Source organism: Talpa europaea (genome assembly GCF_964194135.1).
Source record: "Talpa europaea genome assembly, chromosome: 9".
NCBI lineage: Eukaryota > Metazoa > Chordata > Mammalia > Eulipotyphla > Talpidae > Talpa > Talpa europaea.
Window position 1 is genome coordinate 32,083,061 of NC_140076.1, and position 23,513 is coordinate 32,106,573.

Here is a 23,513-nt window from a genome sequence, read left to right on the forward strand (position 1 = left end):
TGCTTCTAGATAGTCTCATATGGAATTCAGCCCTATGCCCAGGATAGAAGGTCATCTATACAGCAAAAACCATACTGAATTATATTCAACAGGGTGTTTACTTTGTGGCTTTATTTTTTTTTTTTGTAAAATTTACAGCAAGAAATCATAACCTCCTGGATTTGTTTTCAAATTCATTATTATCTTCAGTAATACTGAATCATCAAATGAAATACAAATTAATTCTTAATAGCTTTTATTTATATTTCACCCCCATTCATAAAAAAATTAATTCGCAAATCCAGGAAAGGAAAAATAGGAGCACATTTTTTCAACTGTAATACTGGAAATATGGTTGCTTATGTGTAATGATTGGTGGGGTAAATGAGCGATAGCCCAAGAATGTTATACAAGACATTCAAGCATAATATTTACAGGCACAAACTAAACCACAAACAGAATATTGCCCTGCTCCAATTTTTTTTCTTTTTCTTTACTACTCCATTCAAATTGAATCTGTCATTTATTATAGCATTTATTTCTTTTTCTTAATGCAGTCAGCTTTTCTTTCAAGTTGTCTTACCTTTTGTAAACTGGCCCGATCTGATGGTGGAATCATCTCAGGAGTAAGACTGTGAGGAGGATCAATGCCCTTTATTAATTTTTGATTGATTAAATGAAAAGCCAAGGCAAACTGATCCTTTGAAAGTTTCCCACAGCCCTTTGTGTCGCATAATGCCCTGTACAAATAAACAAAATGAACAGTATATAAATGCCACATCATTCTAAAATGTAGAGAAAAAAATAATATGACTGTAGTTTTTTTAAACAATCTGTTGAATGGAAAAAGAAAGTCATACCAACCGGTGCCTTGCCCAACACTCCCTCAAATGCTTGAAGAGATGAATCAGTTAAAGAGGCAAAAAAGAGAGACAGAATGTTCATCTCGGTGCTGAGCAATGGTTTGCATTGTGCTTTCTTATCAGCTTCCAGAACCACTCAAAAGTAAAAGCTGTGGTGAGTGAAAGAATACCAACATTCTCTACTTCCAAGATTTACAACATTAAATGATGTTAAAGATGAGATTTAAGTCTTAACAAATGTAGTTAATTTAGTGGCATTAGAATGAATCTAAAACAAGAAAAAAATTCCATGTCAGCTTGCTTCCTGCAACTCTTAAGAGTAGGAAGCTAGAGGATCACCAAGTCAAAGCAGAAATAACAGCTGCAAATGGAGATCACATGTGAGGAGAGACAGCAATCTGGAAAGCTTTACAAAGTCACTTTAAGAGAAACAACAAATGTTTTATTCCATTTTCTTTATTTGAAAGTACAGCTTTCTGAAGTCCTGATCTTTGATTCATTGAAAGCCAATGTGGTCTGATGAAGACTATGAGTCATAGTGTCCAAGAAACCTTGAATTCCAGGGTTTTTCCCTTGTGACCTTGGACAAATTTTTTAAAGTTTTCTGTTTCTTCATCTATAAGGTAGAGATAACACCCATCTTGTAAAGTGATTATGAGAATTAAAGACAAAATACATAAGAAGTCTGGGCATGATGTCAAACCTTTGACAACTGCCATTTATTAGGCGCAGAACCTAGGCTAGGCAATTGAAAGTGGCAGTTATTATTAGTTATACACATTTAATCTTTCCCAGACTTGAATTTTTATTTCTTTTAAGGCAGATCTACTGTCATCCTTTGTCATTTTCTAAGCTTCTCTTTCTAATTATGTGGTTCCACTTCTGATGTTTGCTGCCATTTGAAAACTTCAAGATAACCTCTGGTATAGTAAGGTGGATTGGCAGCAGGCACACTAAAGCATTATCATATCACTTAATGAGCAATTCACTAGAATTGCTAACTAAAACTAAATTAAAGTTTGTCTTTTTTAAAGTATCAGCTGTATAATTCTTATGTACAGGTATAAAAGCATAAGAATTTTATGTGTATATCTTGAAGACATTTTTTATATTGTTTAAATTTCATTTTTGTGGGTTCTCCCCTTAAAAGTTTAAGTTTAATTGATACAAACAGATGATGCAATTTAAAATTCTAATAACAATTAACCAATGCTGTTAATTTTATAACTGCAGGTATCCAGTCTCAAGCTTTTGCCAGTTATCTAGAAGAAATGCAGATTTAAATTTTCTCTACAAAGAAAAACTGTACGATTTGCAAATAACTAAAAATGAAGCACACAAAATCAGAATTGATACAAAACCAAATTTGTCTTTTTATCTAAATTTAAATAGTCTTACCAAATATGGGCTAGTAAGGTAGAAGATAAACCTGTCTTCAAGAAGATTTCACGGACTTCCAATCCTGATACAAATCCATCCATATCTTTATCAGTTTTCAGGAAAATTTCATCATATTTAGCTTTTTCTGCAGGGGACACAACCCACTATAGAGGGGAAAGAACAAAATATGTACATATAGTATTTCTGCCAAAATGAATCTGCTAAGTGTCACTCTTTCAACCCATAACACTGTACCAAATTCTGAACAATTCTAACCTACAAACTACAGCAACAGTGTTATCACTCCCACCACATCCCAATCAAAACCATGGAGAAGGAAAAATTACCTAAGAAAAATACAGGTCAGTTGTTACTATATAGATGCCCATTTTACTTTCTGATCTTTTAAGTAAATAAATTTAAACACAACTAACTCTTGACTTGTGAATGACTACATGTATATGGGTGGCTGGGATAGTATTAACAAAATATTCAGATAATTCTCAATCTCCATCTTTTATAATTTCATTTGGCATTCTGAGCTGTAGCTAAACTAGCTAAAGGTTGAAGGAGAAAAAAAAAAAAAACCTTCAAAAACCCAAATTGAAAAATTTGAACCTAAAGAATCAAGAGTTAGCTAATAAACAAATAAAAAACACCTATTAACTATTCCAGAGAAAGCATGCCAGATTATCTGTCTCCACCTTTAGGGAGACCAAGGGAATGCTAATAAAACAACCAGATGACCTATGTAAAAACAAATGCAGGAGGATTATCTATCTTCTCTGTGATATCACATTATGTGAGTTCAACCAAAGGGAGCTCCAAATCTTTGATTTAGATTGATGCTTCATCAAGTAGCCAACTGTTAGAAGACATGTACTTTGTTTAAAAAAAAATAAGTCCTTTAACAGTGATAAATCTACTGTCTTAATGGTGGGTTGGTAGGCAAAAATGCCTATAGGTGGCATTTTTGGATAATGCTAAAGATGGGATCGAACTCATAGAGTCTGATATACTCACCGTTTTTCTCTTAGAAGGTGGCACCAAGCCTGGGGGCAATGACATTGGCACAGGTTCTTTCTCCAATGCGCAGTATACCAAACACATGGCCTTTAAATTGAAGAACCAGGGTCATATACATTAAAATAATTTAACACCATCCACCCATTAAATTGATTACTGTTCAACAATAAAGCATCTTCAAGCTGTTTAATGACATGTAATACTCAGCATGCTTCATATGTTTGCATCATAGGTGCAAACATACCAAAATGTACGTCAATATAATTTCATCATATTTAGCTTTTAAACAATGACAAAGTCTAAAAAAAAAAAGAAATCGGGCAGAAAAAGAGGAGGAAAAGAAAAAGAGATGAAAGGAAGGAAAGAGAAAAGGAAAGAAATCAAAGCTAAGCAATTTTTAGGAAGATGGCCATAGTAGCCAAAACTTTAGATATACATCTGTCAACTAAAGTTCTTGCAATGTCAAAAGCAATCAGCCTGGTTTAAAAAAAAAAAAAAATTGCAAAGAGCTAACCATTAACACATAAAAAGTTTCTAGAAATTACCAGAAGAAAAAAAAATCCAATAGGAAAATGGAAAAAGAACATATATATATATATATATATATTTTTTTTTTTACAGAAAAGTAAATGCTACAGATGACCCCTCCCTCCCTTAACATTCAAAAATACCTATACAAAAACTTCAAGGTAAAACTATATTAAAATATTATTTTTCACCTAATTGGCAAAAATCCAATTTCATAACATACTTTGTTAGCTAGACTGGGCAAACAAGAACTCTCATCAGTTGCTAGTAGGAGTTTAAACTAGTACTGAGCCTATGAAAGGCTAATTGGCAACATGTGTTAAATTTCTTTCACCTTTGGTTCAGCAACCTCTTATCTAGGAAGTTATACTCAGACGTACTAGGCTGACAAACTAAATACTGTTTGAAAAGGCTATTAATTACAGAATTGTTTATATCAGCACCCATGTGCTCATCAATAGAAAATTGGTTTAAAAAATTATGATACATCCATATAACAAACTACTACAAAGCAATTTTTTTCTTTTTCTTTTTTTTTATTTTTATATTCCCCATACAATTGCAACCCCCTTATTTTGACCCCAATCCCTCCTCTCCCGCCCTCTACCCCCCATAGAGTGTCTCTGGTTCATAGTTTTTTGTTGATTTTAATTTTCACTTTCTTATAGTTATTCATTTTCCTAGTTCCTTATTTAAGTTTTCTAGATTCCTGCTATGAGTGAGACCATCCGGTATTTTTCTTTTTCTTTCTGGCTTATTTCGCTGAGCATGATCCCTTCTAGTGCCATCCATGTTGCTGCAAATTGCATCTTTTTTGAATGCTGAGTAATATTCCATGGTATATATGTACCACATCTTCTTGATCCAGTCATCTATTTTTGGGCATTTGGGTTGTTTCCAAAGCTTAGCTATCGTAAATAGTGCTGTACAAAGCAATTTTTTAAAAAATGGGAACATTCTGGGGCCTCCCTGGTGGCACAGTGGTTAAGTCTCAGCACTATCAAGCTATTGCCTGCCACTGCAGCATGAGTTCCATCCCCAGCCAGGGAGCTAAGCCACATGGCACAGCAGACCTCTCCTGTCTTGCCTGCTGCCTGCTCTGCTGCCCACTCTGTCTGCGCTAAATCCTGTCACCCCCCACACCTCTGGCTTACACTCCAGTTTTTGTATACATAAATATAAATATAAATCTTAAAAAAAAAATGGGAAACATTCTGCATCTTAACTGGGTGGTATTTAAATAGGTATACACAATTGTCAAAATTCATTACATTGCATACTTCGAATGTAGTTCATTATATGTAAAGTATTCCTCAATTGAGTTGACAAGGAAAAAAAACCTGGAATTTTCTACATGAATAGCTATCTAAGGTACACTGTTAATCATGAAAAATTATAATACATGCAACAGTGTATCCAGTGTGTTCTTACAGTGTGCTATCTTTTGTGTTACGGGAAAAATAATTATTCATATTTGTTTATATTTCCACTAAAGAATTCTAGAAGGAGAAACAAAAAACTACGAAAAATGGTTGGTTATAGAGTAGATGTAAAAGGAGAAGTTGAGGGCAAGGATGGGGCTGAGATTTTTTTTCCCATTAAGTATCTTCTTGTATTGTACTCATTTTTGAATCATGAGACTGGGTCAGAAATTCTACCTATTAAAATTATTTTTAATTATTAAATACATAAACCATTTATGCAAAATAGGACAACCTGCATATATAGAATATCCCAGGCTATACACCTCCATTTTTAAAGATTTCAAAGCAACTTAAGACTTTCAAACAATGGGAAGTTCTCATGACTATCTTCAAACGTATGAAACTAGTCAAAGCAACTAGGAGCTTCTAGAAAGATTTCAAAAGCAGGGGCCTCCTGGGTAGCACAGCAGTTGAGCCCTGGGCTGCAAAGCTGCCTGCAGCCTCTGCAGCGCCAGTTCGTTCCCCGGCCACAGGGCGAAGGTCCCACATGGCATGCAGACCTCTCCTGCCGCCCACTGCTCCCCTCAGCAGTGTACTTCGGTCTTTCTGCCTGTTCTGCTCCCAGCTCTGGCTCTGGTGAATTCTCTCACCCTCCCGTGCTTCTGACTGTACCCAGTGCTTGTATAAATAAATAAATAAATCTTTTTTTTTTTTTTAAATTTCAATAGCAGTTAGGGGGAAGATTGTATATTTCTTCTTAATTGTTTCCTTCCATTGAAAATTACAATTCTCTCCAAAAGAAAATTTACTATTAATTCTAAGTATCATATGACTTTCCAATCAATATTTATTGAGCACCTAATACAACAATGCTGAGTTACGATTTCTGTGATTACTTATATTTTACAAATGAAGAAACAAAGGCTCAGAGGTCCTAAGTAACTTACCGAATATATTGCTTAAAAAATGATAGTCCTTAACTTCTAGGATAGGGTTCAAACCAAGATCTTCTGGCAACCATGCTCTTGTTTTTTCCAGGTAGGATCATAACAGATAATTTTACAATAACATGTTCTCCTCTACAAGCAATAAAATCTTTAACCCACTGGTACCCAAATTATAGCAGGCATCAAAACTACCCAGGTAGCTTGTTAAAGGACAGATTTCTGGACTCCACTCCAATAATTCTAGAATCAGTAAGTCTGGGGTTGAGTCCAAGAATGTGCTTTTCTAGCAAGTTCCCAGTTGATTTGATGATGTTTGTCCTGGGACAGCCTTTAACCATTTGACCCATACCAAGAATATTCCTGTCCCCATTAACTAGTTGACCTAAAGAATTAAATTGAAGTTTCAGAAAAACTACCTCCAAAACTTGAATTCCAAAGAAAACAATCTGGCTAGCACATACTTGCAACCAAATTCATAATATATGTAATATTACTAGACTGGCACTGAACAGAGAGAAGTGATTAACATGCGCATTAAAGGTCAGCACTACTCTTGCTACAGATGGGAGTCATTTCCTGGAAGAGTAGACACTAGAAGCAAAAAAGCATTGTTAGCCATCTGCTGAGAATAGACAACACGTTTTTTGAAAGTTAAAAAAAAATTTTAATTTCATGTTGCCTTGAAAATTGTTTGCCTGACAAAACTGAAGCCAAATTTTTTTCCTATCAAATAAAACAGAGTAAACAATATATCTCTGGATTGTGATTTTGTTTTCTTTATTGTGATTTTGTACTTTATCCTAGTCAAAGACTGCCACAGAAACAAACACAGCACAGCAACTAAACCAAACACACACACACACACACACACACACACACACACACACACACGGATTCCAACTAGTTTTTTGAACTGCAATATAGTAGTAAATGTATTTACAGTTATCGACACTTAACTAAGAAGAATTTAGAATATCTGTTTTTATTTCAGGAAAAAGCATGGAAAAACTTAAACTTACTCAGAGATAGTAAGGAAAGAGGAAATTTAGTTTTACTGATGCCATTAACAGTGCTCCTCACTTTCTTTGCATTCTCTACGCTTTTTAAAAAGGGAACATTTTAAAAAGCATAGAAAGAAATTTCAGTGGTCATTACAATCACCTGAAAAGCTCGATAAAACACAAGATTTTTAAATCACCCTACTACAATCCTCTGTTTTAGTTAGAATTTGCATTTTTAATAAATTCTACAGTAATGTTCATGTTGCTTATGGGAAAACATGTTTAGAGAACAATTATTAGTCACTTCCCTCAGTTCAATAGCAGAACCATAATTTTACATACATCTTGAATTTTCAAATTGATACCAGAAAGGAAAAGTTGTCCCTTTTGCAAAATGTCCCCTCATGGCCTCCCTGGTGGCTAACACTATCAAGCTATCACCAGCCACTGCAGCATCAAGTTAGATCCCCAGCCAAGGAGTTAATCCACATGGTTCAGCAGACCTCCCATCTCACTTGCTACTACCCTCATTAGTGTATTTCAGTAGATCTGTCTGTTCTGCTCCCCACTCTGTCTCCGGTGAATGCCCTCACCCCCCTACACCTCTAGCATACACTATAATTCTTGTATGCATAAATTAAAAAAAAAAAATCTTTTTTTAAAAAGTCCCCTCAAATGCCATGTCAGAAACTTTCTATTAAGGTAAATGAGTCAGAAGTAAAACTCAGTAAGATGTATTTCCAATATCCTTTTTCTCTGGTAATCACCAAAGAACAAATAAGTAACAATGTTACTTATTCTTAAATTCTTCTTTTAATAAATATTTATATTTAAAAAAAAAGAAGTAGCCTAGGAAAAGGCTTTTGGACATATAACTATATATATTTGCTTACCTTCACATATACTACTGTTTATTATGTGAGGATAATACCACTCTCCATCCATTCTATGTTAAAATAAATGCTACTTTGAAATTTTTCATTTGTTTTATGAGGGAAGAAATATTTCTCAATACAGCTTACCAATGCCAATGTTTTGTCCCAATATTCTTTTTTTTTTTAAGATTTATACATACAAAAATTGGGGTACAGGCCAGAGTTGTGGGAGGTCAGAGGATTCACCAGAGACATAGTGGGGAACAGAACAGGCAGATTGACTGAAATACACTGCTAAGGGGAGCAATGGGCAAGTCAGGAGAGGTTTGCTGCGCCATGTGGGTAGCTCCCTGGCCGGGGATCAAACTTGTGCTGCAGTAGCTGGTGATAGTCCTTGTGCCACTATGAGGGACCAGAGTTCTAATATTTTCTAAACAGAAATGTTAACAGGGAATGTAGGCTAAAACAGGTCAAGAACTAGGTAACATGACAAAAAGGGTCAGGAAAAAGACAAAACTTGCAAACTAACCAGAGATCTGAGGCACACAGCGGGAAAGGAAGAGAAGGGTCAAAACAAGGGAGGGAAGAGCAACCTGGCTATGGTGTTGGGAGTACTATGGGGACTATACCTGAGGGGAGAAACTAAGTACTGTATAAAAATGAACAATGATGTGCGGATTAAATAAATTTAAAAAAAAAAAAAAAGAACTCAGTAAAAAAGAAAACCTTCACAAATGTTTTTAAATAGAAATTTTAAAGATCAAATTCCCTAATTATAATTCCATCAAGCTAAAAGTATATACAAGAATAACAAAAACAAGCAAATTTAACTTCTTTGAAATTAGGAAACATATTTCTAAACAGATGATCAAAGAAAACTAAAAATTACCTAAAAAGATTACTTTGTACCAATATTTATGGAATCCAGCTAAACTAGTGTTCAAGTGAAAATATGCCCTTTAAACACTTTCAATATTAAAGATGATTTTTGAAAAAAAGGAACTTAATATTATCTTCAGAAGTAAAAAGAAAAGTAAACCGAAAGAAAAGGAAAAAGGAATTAAAACAAAAACGGAAGAAGAATGAAACAAAAAGTCAAAATATAACAAAAAGGACAAGTAAATTCAAAACATGGCTCTTTCAAGAAGTCAACAGCTAGATAAAATCCAATTAAACAAAAAATAAAAGGGAGCAAAAACACTTTAAATTTGTTATGAAAAAGGAGCACAACCACAAATCCAGAAGACATGAAAAGAATAATGAAATCTGTGGCAACAAGTTAGAAAGTCAAAGAAAATAAAATAGCAAAACTAAATGAGTAGAGACTAATTTCCAAATTAGATTTTAACAGGGATATTAAAGATTTATCATTATGAGGTCACAGCAGAGTTTTATCTAACCTTTAAGGAAAAAATGAATTAAACTCTCATTAGAATTATTATTATTTTTTTTTATAAATTTTATTGTTATATTCCCCATACAATTGCAGCCCCCCATTCTGACCCCAATCCCTCCCCTCCCGCCCCCGCCCCCCTAAAAGTGTCTCTGGTTCATAGTTTTTTGTTGATTTTGATTTTCACTTTCTTATAGTTATTCATTTTCCTGGTCCCTTATTTAAGTTTTCTAGATTCCTGCTATGAGTGAGACCATCCGGTATTTTTCTTTTTCTTTTTGGCTTATTTCGCTGAGCATGATCCCTTCCAGCGCCATCCATGTTGCAGCAAATTGCATGTGTTTATCTTTTTTGAATGCTGAGTAATATTCCATGGTATATATGTACCACATCTTCTTGATCCAGTCATCTATTTTTGGGCATTTGGGTTGTTTCCAAAGCTTAGCTATTGTAAACAGTGCTGCTATAAACATAGGGGTGCAGGTGTTCTTTGGAATTGAATTATTATTTTTTTTTAATAGAGGCATGTTTTTATTTATTTGTTTGTTTGTTTGTTCGTTCGTTTTGTTTATACATGCACTGGGTACAGTCAGAAGCGCGGGAGGGTGAGAGAATTCACCAGAGCCAGAGCGGGGAGCAGAGCAGGCAGAAGGACCGAAGCACACTGCTGAGGGGAGCAGCGGGCGGCAGGAGAGGTCTGTGCGCCATGTGGGACCCTCCTCCGGTGGCCGGGGAGCAGCCGGGGATCGAACCGGCGCCGCAGAGGTCGCCGGCAGCTTTGCAACCCAGCGCTCAACCGCTGCGCCACCGGGGAGGCCCTAAACTCTCATTAGAATTAACTATCCAGTTATTAAGGATAATGTGACTTCAGATGAAATATAACAACATTCTCTGTCCTCATAAATGAAGTGAAATAAAAGTGTTATTCATGCTTTCCTTCAATGAAGTAATGTGAAAATCTGGGGGTATGTTTGAAGTAAAATTATTCTCAGCGTATGTTAAAGTCAAATAAAATGAAGATGGGGGCCTTCCTGATGGTGCAAGGGGTTAAGGCACAGCACTATGAAGCTAGCCACTGCAGCATGAGTTTGATCCCCAGTCAGGGAGGTGACCCACATGGCAGCAGCAGACATCTGTCTTGCTGACTGCTCCTCTCAGCAATGTATTTCAGTAGATCTGTCTGTTCTGTTCACCACTTTGTCTCCGGTGAATCTTCTCACCCCCTGCACCTCTGGCCTACACCCCAGTTCTTGTATACATAAACACATAAATCTTTAAAAAAGAAAATGAAGATGACAAAACACACTTTTCTATTATATACTTATTCAAAAATATTTACTGATGACCTATTAATTCTAGGTAAAATGTTCATACCAATAACACTAGGGAAATAATTTTCCTCTAAGGATGAACTAAAATGGGAAATGTTCACTTGAGAAAATCATGAAGATAGTTAAGATCTTAAGAGCATTAAGATACTTACAACTGCAAACTCATCTCTGTCAAGCATTCCATCATGGTCAATATCACTCAACTCCCAAACCTTAAAAATAAAAATTAATGCCCTTTCATTTCATGTGTACTTATAAACACCAAAAACATAAGTGAGAGGGAAAATTTCACCTAAACAGTGTAATGTAATATCTATTTCTCTGAGAAGTTTCAATGATGATAATCATTTTATTATATCACAATTATAATATATGCTATATTAACAATACTAAAAATAAACAATAATTCTTAATACCAAATATTTTTTAAATGGAAATTCCCTTAAAATTTTTAAATAAGATACACTGTTCCTTTCAAATATTAAAATAACTATGTACACAGTACTCGTAAAAAACTACAATGGTTTCTAAAAACATCGTCTCAGTTAATCTGTGCAACAACTCCATAAGGTACTATTAAATCTATTTCGGAAATTAGGCTACATGACTTATCTAGGATCATGCAACTATTATGAAACAAAATCAATTTTCAATGTGAAGACTTCTAATTAAATCCATCATTGTTTTTCCTACACTAGAAACTCTAATCACATAAAAGAAATATCTGATTAATATTGTTTTATCAATCATTAACCAGCTAATGTGCAGGACTTACTAAGAAAAAATAAAATCTAAAAGATCCTGGAAGAGTTTATCTCAACCTAAAGTAGATTCCATAACTTAAACCAGCTATAAAACTATGTTAAATGCTCAAAAAGAAGATATTTAAGTAATTCAATAAAATTTTATTTGGGCAGGAAAAGAAAGTATACTGATAAGAGATAAAACTGGAGAGAAAATGCCTTGAAAGGAATATGAGTTTTATTCTAAATGCAAGAGGAAGCTACTAAGAGGGTTAGTTTTAAACACATATATTTATAGTTTTGAAATCACACATTGACCACACAGTAGAGAAATGGTTAGTGGAAAAACAATAATAGAAAGTGGCTTTTTATGCTAAATAAGTCAGGAGAAAGACAACTACTGATGTCATGAATATGTGGAATACAGAAAACCAAACAAAGGGTCAGATAAAGTCAAACTAAAAACTAACCATAGAAAGCCAACTATAGAACTGAGGCTATCAGAGGGGGAAGGAGAGTGGTGGGAACAAGTGGGAGGGAGCACAGTGGACAATGGTGGGGGACATGCGTGTTTTGGTGATGGAAAATGCCATATGGTAAAAGCACCTGAAGGGGGAGAACTTATACTTCTAAAACACAAAAAACAATTTAAACCAATGTTGCTTCAATTTTTTTTAAAAAGTGGCTTTTAAATAAAAATTACTGAGTATGTAACCCACCCAACACTGATCCAGTAGTTCTACTATTGGTGGTGTAGTAGTAGTAGTTAATATCACCATCATGGGAGCTGGAGTTCAATGAGTATATAACATTATGATAAATGCTTCACACTTTATCGCTTTAGTCCTTATAACGCTATGAACTGGGAATTATGCTCCTTTTAAAGATTAGAAAATTGAGATATGGTTTTCTAATGATTTGCCCAGAGTCACACAACTACGAAATGGTGTAGCCAGTATTTGAACCTATGTACACTAAGCAAGGGATTAAAGAAAGAGTTGGAGGTCTGATGTAGACAAAATTTGAAACATGAAGAGTGGCAGAGAGAAATCACTATGGGAATAGGACAAGAGTGGCTGGCAGTAGGGGGAGCCTAAATAAAACGGGTGATGATGAAATGATGATGATACCAATCTTACTAGACTTTTTCAGTAGTCCATATGCAACCACAGACAAGGCAGATAATTAGCTTCATGCAAAATTGGATTCTCACCAGGCAGGAGGTTAGAATAAGATGTCAAAGGGAGTTAAGAATAAGGACAAGATATTGTGGACCAAAACAAAATTCAAGTTGGATAAGGAAAAAAGTAAATTCAAAAGATGGGGAAAGTAAAGTATTTTGAGACTTAAAGATCTTAATGAAGTCAAATAATTAGCCTTGCAAATATCTAAGAAAACTATCTAGGAAGACAGGAAGTTCTAATTAGAAAACAAAATTTATGATTCAATGAGATGAAATGATTCCATATGAAGTCACATGATACAGACATGGGTCTCCAGAAATTAAGTCAAGGAATTGGGAGGACAGTGTACAGCACAAAGCAAACGTGACCTACTACTTTACTTAAGGGGCTTAGACATCCACAGCTAATTTCACACATTCATATTTATAAGTGAATCACCAAAAACAGGAATTAATTAGCAATAATTTTATATATTAAATAAGAATAAAAAAATTCTGTAAAGATTCTGTAAAAAAAAATTCTTACTCTTCCAAGGATATCCACAGGTAACTTTGAGTTGAGCAATACTGGTTTCACTTTGTCACCGGACAGAAATCCATTCACTGGACTTAAACTATCAAAAATTGCATCATATTTGGCCTTATCTTCAGACTATAAATTTAAAAAAGATCACAAGTTAAATAATGGTGAAAAGATTTAACTGCAGTTATAAAAATTAAGTCCTCAAAGAATAACAACAATTTTTAAATTATCATTTAAAAAACAATTTTCACTTTCATGAAAATATGTAACAGTAAATAATAATTTGAAAGTAACTCCACTCAAGAGTCAGTATCCCTCCATTCCTTTCATGGCTGAAATACTATCTTTGCTCTTCTATTTTTAGGTTAGAATCAAAATATTTCAGTGATAGCAAGGTTTTAGGAGAGCATCTAGTCTAGTCCTCTCACTTAAACAGATCCAGATAGGAAGTAAATTTTATAAGCATATACAACTAGTTAGTAATATTCTACAACTTTCTATGATATTAGTTACATTTCAAACTCAAATTTTAAAAAGAAAACCACTGCCATAGAAATAAACATCAAGTTTCTCCCAGTTTTCCCAAAGCAAATCCTTTTAACAATAACATCACACTTTCCTAAAAATCCTGGAAAGTTATATAACATTAAAAAAGAAAACCGCTACTGTTCATGATTTTTCCAATCAAGGTCCAATTCTTACACTTTTAAGAATTAGTTAACATGGGGCTTCCCTAGTGACTCAGCAGGTTGAGCGCAGCGCTGTGAAGCTATCCACAGCCTCTGCAGCGCGGATTCAATCCCCGGCCAGCCAGGGAGAGTCCCACATGGCACCTCCTTTGCGCCCACCGCTCCACTCAGCAGTGTATTTTGGTCATCTGCGTGTTCTGCTCCCCGCTCTGTCTCTGGTGAATCCTCTCACCCTCCCACGCTTCTGGCCTGTACCCCAGCTCTTGCATAAAAATAAATAAATAAATAAATAAATAAATAAATAAATAAATAAATAAATCTTTAAAAAAAATCACAATGTGTCTGTCATAAATTTTTTAAAGAAAAGAATTAGTTAACAGCACACAAGTATATATAGCCATATAAACCAAAATGGATTCTAATATATTGCAGACCTTTATTAAAGGTAATCTGGTCTGCTATATTAGAATATTATTTTTAAAATCTGTCATCTATAACCAGTGAGACATCTCTAAGTAACTGTAATGGAAAACACCTATTTCAGGGAAAAAATTTTGTAAGGAATTGCTTGGTATACAGCTATAAAGAGTATATCTAGTGGGGCCTCCATGGTGGTGCAGTGGTTAAGGTCTCAGCTATCAAGCTACAGCCAGCTACTACAGCAGGAGCTTTATCCCCAGCCAGGGGACCTCTGGCCTACACCCCAGTTCTTCTACCCAAAAATAAATAAATCTTAAAAAAAAAAAGTATATCTAGCTACCCAGAATTTTCAAACATGATTTCTATTACCAGTATTTTCTCTACTGTCCTTGAACAGTAATAAATGAAAATCTAATGCAGATTCAATAAATTTTAGAAGTAAGGAGAGAGGGTTATGAGGACAGCAAGCAAAGTAGGGACAAAGAAAAAAGACTTACAAATTTTACTTACTTTAACAGCCCACGGGAGCTCAGCCGCAGAGGTTCCACTGATAAGCAAAGGACTACTGGTATCATGCTAAAAAGGAAAGTAGTGTACACGAAGGAAATCTTCACGTTAATAAGCAAGAAGAAAAAGTGATTTTGGATTTAAATACATTCACACTAAACACTGACACTTAATGCATACAGAATATACATTAACTATTTGACATTAACCCTACTAGACCTAAGTCTTAGGACAAATAAAACAGAATACCTGTGCTGTTACCTGCATAAAAGACTGTAGATTAACTATAACATGTAAGTATTATAGAAGTTCTATTACAAGATAAAGATATCTGAATACAGGGCCTTCCTCATGGTGCAGGGGTTAAAGACAGCTCTGTCAAGCTATCGCCAGCCACTGCAGCATGAGTTTGATCCCGGTTGGCCAGAGAGCAACACATAGCACAGCAGACCTCTCCTGCCTCATCCGCTGCTCCCCTCTGCAGTGTATTTCAATAGATCTGCCTGTTCTGCTTCCCACTGTCTCAGGTAAATCCTCCCACACCCTGTACCTCTGGCTTACACCCCAGTTCTTATATGCATAAATAAATAAATCTTTAAAAAAAAAAGATATCTGAATATAACAAAAATATATAGGGCCCTGTTAGCTGATAATTTATTCTCAACAATATTTAAGGAAATTAAGCTATAACAAGACCCAACTTTTCTGTTACAAGTGTATGATAGCTATTAATTGCATGTCTAAGTTATTATGGTTATCTGCTTGCAGAGTCAGGTGAATATATTTGAAAAAAATTTTAAATAGTTAGGTAACATAAAGGCAATGTAGATGTCATAAACATGAGAAACTACCCAACCTCATGCCGCAAAACAAATTAAAACTACACTTACACTCCATTTGTCTGTCACCTATTAAATTGATAAGGATCAAAAAGCGTGAATATAGTATGTTAACAAAAATGCACTCAACCAATTGCTGGTGGGATTGTTACAGAAGACAAGTTATTATATATGTAAAAATTACAAATGCAGAAACTTTTGAAACAGCAATCCTACTTCTGAGAAATTATGTATAGTTTTGCACAAGCTATAGGACATATGCTCAAAGTTATTCAATGCAGCATTATTTTAAAATAAAATATTAGAAACAAGCTAAAAGCTATTAAATAGAGTTAAATTTTGGTAAATAGATAGGCAATGCTATGCAGCTATAAAAAAATAAAGTAAGTTTTTATGTAACGTTTTATATAGATCTCTAAAGCAAATTAAATTATAAAAAATAAAATCATGTGTCATGTATGCTATAATTAACAAAAAATAAGGAAATGTGTATGTACATTTCTTTATACATACATCTAGAAATTCAATGATATACAAGCAACTAATAATAGCAGTAACCATTAAGAAAGAAAATCAAGAAGCTGAGTGATAGGAGAGGCGATTTTTTAAAATAGTAATTTTAATTTTCAAATCATGTGCTATCACTTTTAAATTAAATACAATTTAAATTAAAAAAACATTTCTTACAAATCTTGGTGGAGGAACAGCCAGGTTCAAGCTATTCAGTGAAACCTCCAAGCCATTCTGGGCACATGCCACAAGGCGCAGAGCAACAAAGAATTCCTGAGAAAGAAAAGTAATTAGTATCATCAGCATTATTCATCCATCCATGCATCCATCCACCCATCCATGCATATACATATATAAAATCTGAAAATACAAAGCTCACAATTACTATGAGGTTTTTATGAACAACAAATATGAAAGCACACCTGCTTGAAACACACTTGCTTTAAAATTGAGAAGAGATCCAAATACAAAGGTGTTCCTAACACTAAACACAGCAAAAAAATTATAAATGGAAATATATTTAAATAAATTATGTTCTATATAGATAGTGCAAATTATATAAGGTGAGCATGCTTCAAAAGTATCTAATAATAATGGGCCTCCCCTGGTGGCACAGTTGTTGAGCGCTGGGCTGCGAGGCTGCCCACAGCCTCTGCAGTGCCAGTTCGTTCCCTGGCCACCGGTGAGGGTCCCACAAAAAAAAAAAAAAAGTATCTAATAATGTTAAAAATGCTTTTTACATTTAAGTGAGAAGACATAATCTGAAAAAAGTCTTCTCTGATATAAAATTATAAATTATATCATTCAAGTGACTCAATCACTGCCTTCCAGAAAAGCTACAGAGAATAACTGCAGTATCTAAAATAATTACATAACCATTTAACTTCAAAATATTTGGAAATCTCTCCCAAAGGTCCTTGGATTTTTGGCATTTGAAGTCTCTGTTTAAAACTTAACATACAAATGCAAGAAGCTTAAGCAATTGATTTTCAGCTGTTTTGCGTTAAAGTCAGGTCCAGACTAGACAAAACAAAAGCCTTTACTCCAGTTATAATTACTTGCAACTTGTCAACACTCTGGTACAGTTGCTGAGGCAATCAACCTTCCCTTACTTTTCCCAAACCTCCTATTCTCACATACACCATTTGTGCTCCGACTCCTAACCCAGTCTTGGGCCTAAGGCAAAACAGTTCCGTAGAGTCTACTTGATAAAATTCCTTATCTTCACTCATAAGTTTCTTTAAAATACGTTATTTCAAGATGTACCCTTTTTTTCATTCACTTCACAAGTTTCTACGCAATCTGACTTCAATTCCCATGATTAGCTAGAGAAATTACAGGCTCTGTTACAAATAACCTCCTGGCTACCAAAGACAACACAAAAGACTTAGTAAGAAAGTCTCATTCTACTCATTCTTTTGGCAGCCTGGACAGTCGGGTCCTCCTGGAATCTTTCCCTCCACCAACGTATCTTCATTAAGCACTCCTAGTTCTCCTCTGAACTTTCAAGTCTCTTCTGTTGGAGTCAATGCTCTTCCACTCTTTAAAGGCTGGTATTATAAGTTTTCCAACCTTCTTTCTCTTCTCAGTCTATGAGGGATTCAATTACTCCTTGGAATCAGGTCTACTTCTGGTTTATGGTTCACTTCTGGTCTATAAATCATTTGGGGGGTCGTATGTCACAGATAAGACCTAGCAAACTGTTCAGAATTGATTAACCAAGAGCATCCTTTCAAATATAATCAGCAATATCATCTTAACACTTAAAATTCAATTTTATTTATATCCCTGTACATACACCTAAGAAATTTAATTAAGATACAAAAAGCAAAGTCTCTCTGAATGAAGAAAATAAGTTGCATGCTATTGTCTGAATGTGTGGCCACAAAATTCCTATGAAATCCTAACTCCCAAAGATGACATTATTACAAGTAGGGCATTTAAGAGGTACTTAAGCCATCAGGGTAAAGCTCTACTGCACAGAACTATCACCTTATAAAATATGGTTGGCATGTAGGACATGCCAACCTCTGACATGTAAAGACACAACAAGAAAGACCAAAAGCTGGAAGAGGGCCCTCACCTTAACATGCTGACACTTCAGTTTCAGACTTCCAGCTTCCAAAACTGTGAGTAATATATTTCTGCTGTTGAGAAGCCACCTAGTCTGCAGTATATTGTCATAGCAGCCCAAAGAGATTAAGATACTCGAGGAAGACCATGTCACCAAACTAACACTAACTTTTAGGAATTAATGTCTACTGACTAGAAATAACAATGAAGATTTATTATGACACTTGCCTTTACAAAACCCTAATTCTGGTTAAAAAAAATTCTTAGTTTAAAAGTATTAAAAAAACTGTCATTTGCAACATGATGAACCTAGAGGGTATTATTACACTCTGTGAAATAAGTTAGATAAAAACAAAGACTGTAATTTCACTCATGTGCAATATAGAGAAAACAAACATGAACTAAATAAATAAAAAATAAACTTTTATACTATAAGACCAACTAATGGATACCAGAAGGGAAGGAGGGTAGGAAAATCCAGTAAAAAGGAGGAAATTTGATGGTGAAAGATAGAATTAGAATTTTAATAGTGAACTTAATGTAGTATATACATATATATGATTTTTAATGATATACACAAGAAACTTAAAGATTATAATGCAATGTTACTTCAATGAAAAATAAAGTATACAGTATAATGATGTGAAAAAATACAGGAAACTGTTGAGTTTTGTGATTCAGAATCACTCAAAAATATTGTTATAAATCTCTATATCTTACTTGTTTGTTCAGGATACCTTTGCCATCTGTGTCAGCTAAATCCCAAATCTGAAATTTAGGGAAAAAAAGAATATCAATCTATATTTTAAACAAAAATCACCTTAAATTAAATTCCTGCAATTTGTAACCTCATGCTCTTTGGTAGTCAGATTTAGGAATCACAGAATCAAAGTGGAAAGAAACCTTTGTTCTTATTCTGAATCCCCTCTCTACTAGAGCACTGGCTTTAGATCCTTATTAAGCTGATATTCTTTCTTATGGGCAAGTTGAAATACTTAATTTTTTTAGTATTTTGAACATAATTCAATATCCTGCATAAGGACTCACAAGGAGAGGGACTTTCCACCTCTTTGTGTTCTTTCCTGTCTTTCATCCCTTATTCTATTCACCAAATATTAAACACAGTTAGAAACAGTTATAAAAGAGGAAGTAGGGATAGAAATAACTCTCTGAGTGAGTGGCAAGGTTCCCAGTCTGTACTGTTCTCCCCACAAATCCCAAATGTACTATTACTTCCTCATTTCATTCCACTAAACCGTAATTTGTTTTCCAAAAAATCTAAAAAACACCTTACTTTTCAAGAGAGTAAATAAATCACTGCACCAGAGATTCCTTCCAGCCTATTACTGTAACAGCTTCTATGACTCAGTTCTAAGTCAAAGCTTCTTGATGGTATCTTTCTGAATTTGTACCCAATTCATCTACACTACTGAATATTCATTATAATCTAGTGATAATGAACAAATACTACCTTTCCAAGTATCAAGTCTGGGAGCCCTGATTTTTTCAGGAAAAGAGCAGCATCAGAAGCCAACACTCTTCCAGTATTGCTGGTATCAACCTGAAAAGATGCAAATTGTAAGTTGACAACCAAGAGAAGACAAAAGTATCATCTTTACCTGCCTGTGACTGGGAACTAGCTTTTTCAAGAAAGGAACAGGTAGCCTTTGACTAACAAAGGCCAAGGAGAGTATGGACAGTCATATGAGTACAGCACAATCTAGACAACATCGGCAAAGTGTTTTTTTATCATGTCCATTACAGAAATGAGTAACTCATGTTTAGAGAAAGTAAAGATAATTAGTGGAGTCCTAACATTAAAGCATATCTTCTGACTTCAAGTCTTCTATAGATGCTGTTTAAATGCCAATAAACTTAAATGGCAATGGAAGAAAAGAAGTAGCAGACAAATGGTCTTTTGACAAATACTGGTAATAGCTACATGTGTTACCTGCTTTTCTCAAATATCTTTAAACCATTAACTTGTTTTTAATATTTATTCTTAGATACTGAAATTTTAAAAAATCAAAGCAGTATCAGCAGTGATTCACAATAAAACTGTTTTTAAAACTGTTAAGTTCCTAATGCACATTAAGGGAAACACATCATGTTAAATGATGAGGACTTTCCTTTAAGACAGAATGAGGTCACCAAGAACAGAAAAACAGTCCAAAAAAATAATGACTCTCACTTTTTTCACTTCCTTAGTGATTTCCTAAAGTAAAGTTCTATTTGTAAAAATGAAAAGTAAATTTGAAAGAGCCATGAGGAAAGTAAAATGATATAAGATATTTCTAAGTTAGTTGTTTTTCTAGTTTAGTTAAAAGATTGTTTGCTGTAAACATATACAAAGCATTGCAGACAAGCCAATCCCAGCAACAAAACAAGAGAGAAATTCTTTCAAGTGCCAGAACATGGCATAAATCAAGCACTCAGCAAAAAAAAAAAAAAAAGAATAGCCTAATCCAAATTTGGGGTAACAAGGAAGTACATATAATTATATCACAATTATATTTATTTATATTTATGCACAATTATATTTATTTAATTTATTTAATTATATTTATTTAATGATATAAAGGAGAATAAATTGCTATTGAACCTATGTAATAGCTACATTACCATATAAAGCAAAGACATTCAGTTAAAGGTCTTGTTTCAGAATTTCCTTACTTAATTGCCTACTCCCTGAACAGAGTAGGAAAGATAAAAGGAAAACATACTTCTAGCATAGCGTAAATAGAGGGTGCTAAGGGAAAACACTGATCAAATGCTTATGAAATACTTATGCACTGTATTCCAAAGAATTTTACTATCTGCCAGTATTTTGGTTATTATAATAAACACAGTCATTTGTCTTTCATGATCTCTATAGGCTGTTTCTGTTGTACTTTGACGCTTACCATAAACTAACAGCTAGAATCATGTTTTCAATAACAACAAAAAAGTCTGAGCATTAAGGAAAGGACTTTACTGGTACTCTGAATTATTAACATTAAAAAAAAAAAAAAAAACCTGGGTAAAGACTTCAGAACTGACATAACTTAGACAACTTCCAGACTGTACTTATGAACTAACTCAGGATTTCGAGGATTCTCTTCAGTCTGGAAATAGATACATTTTGTGAAAGCACACTCCTGACCCAAGATGCAGGGCAACAATAATTAACTACATTAGAGTGAATGAATCACTGAGGAAAATCTAATTATGGTTATTTACTTAGAATTTCATTGGTATTTTTTTAATGTTCTGTTTTCTAAAACAGATATGTTTAAAAGTCCTTCTTAGGCTGTCTCTAGCCCTCAATTTTGTATGCTCTCCGTTGATAATCTGAATAAAACAGTTTTCAGTAGTGTTTGATTCTCACCAACCATGCAGAATTCAAAACAAGACCTTTAACTGAATGTCTTTGCTTTATATGGTAATGTAGCTATTACATAGGTTCAATAGCAATTTATTCTCCTTTATATCATTAAATAAATATAATTAAATAAATTAAATAAATATAATTGTGCATAAATATAAATAAATATAATTGTGATATAATTAAATAAATCAATTGTGCATAACAAAGTTATATTTAAAAATGATTCTTTTTTATTCAGATAGAACAAGTTGCTATTAAGGAGCACTGACTTTATGTGGAATCCAATGTCCTCCCAAGAAAAATGGCCTGCAACTTAGTTCCTAAGATCCCAGTCTCACAGTAAAACAGGTCACTTATCAGCAGGTTAGGGACCTCAGCAGACATGGGAAACCTCAGATGAAATAAATCCACTCAAATTTTCATGTGCTGACAGTGAAAGAATTTCTAAGGTTTAGATTTTAGTCTCAAAATAGAAAAAATATCAGAAGCTTTACAATGTACAATATGAAATTCTTTAAAATAATACTCAGGGCAAAAATTAATTCTTGGGCCTTAGAAGTTCTTAAATAGTGAGTGCATGGATCTAGAATTGCAAGTCAAACTTAAGGAGGCTTACAAAGGCTCATTAATATTTAGTGCAACTATATAGACAGCCAAATATATTGGCATGGTTTTTCCTGTGATCATGATGAGCACAAGTAAGGAGATTGTTATGGGAAATGATCCAATGTGTGGAAATGGGAAATCAGACTGTCTACACCCTTAGAAGATTTAGCTGATCTCTGGTGTCTGACTGTCCTTGACTAACTTTCTGTTGACTAGGCTGTTATACATTTTGTAAGGACAGAGGATAAATTATAGAAAACTATAATGAAAATGATTCTTGTCCAAAACAATAGAATTAATTTTGTCTGATAGAGAATATAAATCTCTGTAGCACATAGTCTCATTTTTACAATCTTGCTGGTTCTCACAGTAATGAAGGAGTTGAATGAAATCCATGACACATGTTCATTCTATATTTGTATAAGGGTAAAATGAACTTTAATAAGTCTTAAAAACAACATAAAAGCCATTTATACTTGTTTAACAACTTAATTTGGATATTTATAACTGGATAAATATATCTAATGTTGTCTGGACTTTTGAGATAACTTAAGACAAATAGGTGCTATGGACTTAGCGATCTCTAATTTTTCTTAGAGCTTGTTAGAAGCATTAAGTACTCAAAGCAGGAGGTTAAAGCATAAGAAATTGAAAACAAGACATGTCAAATGCATCCAGCTGGCTATAATCTGCATGCATACAATCAAGACTTGAATGTCACTTTATGTTCAATCTAGGAAGACAAACAAAAACATTACCTGTCTATAGTATTTTTCATATACAGGATTTCCACTTGATAACTAAAACAAATAGAAATTAAATGTTATTCAGTAACTATTCAGTTGATATACTTGCATTCATTTAACAGGTATTTGAGAAACAAAGATAAACAATATTGTTAAAATATACTTGATTTAAAAAACTGGTTTTTCTTTCTTTTGGGGGGAGGGAAAGTAAATAAAAGCTGCTACATGGTTACTAACATTCAGGTAGACTAGAAATAAAACAAGAATTTAAAAATTAATTTTGACATCAGCACTCTTCCTTAGGGAAAATCTTACCCAGATCCAACACATAACAAATAATAAATTAGGGGCAAAATGCTTTGGTTAAAGATAGTTGAAAGTCCCAAAGCCTTAAACATTCATCCCCTACCTAAGTGCCTAAGGTATACACACAGTTAAAAAAAAAAAAAAACACTTCAATAAAATAACCAAATGAATATACACACTGGTGCACAAAAAGATGGTTCTCATATCATCAGTCATGCTGATATCATTGTCACCAATGCAGGCAGTCACTGCCA

The 23,513-nt window shown here is 34.0% G+C and overlaps 1 protein-coding gene across 2 annotated transcripts in view; it reads right to left on the reverse strand.

Annotated features, from left to right (window-relative positions):
* EPS15 (epidermal growth factor receptor pathway substrate 15) overlaps nucleotides 1–23,513 on the reverse strand; it is a gene marked incomplete at both ends in the record, with an annotated part of 111,790 nt that overhangs the window by 58,910 nt on the left and 29,367 nt on the right. Inside the window, 10 exons of one of the 2 annotated variants that reach the window (XM_084243179.1) lie at nucleotides 563–719; nucleotides 2,241–2,386; nucleotides 3,246–3,335; nucleotides 10,900–10,959; nucleotides 13,200–13,325; nucleotides 14,816–14,881; nucleotides 16,339–16,434; nucleotides 18,955–19,002; nucleotides 19,706–19,795; nucleotides 22,966–23,007. In XM_084243179.1, the coding sequence (XP_084099305.1) occupies nucleotides 563–719; nucleotides 2,241–2,386; nucleotides 3,246–3,335; nucleotides 10,900–10,959; nucleotides 13,200–13,325; nucleotides 14,816–14,881; nucleotides 16,339–16,434; nucleotides 18,955–19,002; nucleotides 19,706–19,795; nucleotides 22,966–23,007 (921 nt within the window). The remainder of the gene's footprint in view (nucleotides 1–562; nucleotides 720–2,240; nucleotides 2,387–3,245; nucleotides 3,336–10,899; nucleotides 10,960–13,199; nucleotides 13,326–14,815; nucleotides 14,882–16,338; nucleotides 16,435–18,954; nucleotides 19,003–19,705; nucleotides 19,796–22,965; nucleotides 23,008–23,513) is intronic. The other variant, XM_084243180.1, reaches the window with a different exon arrangement.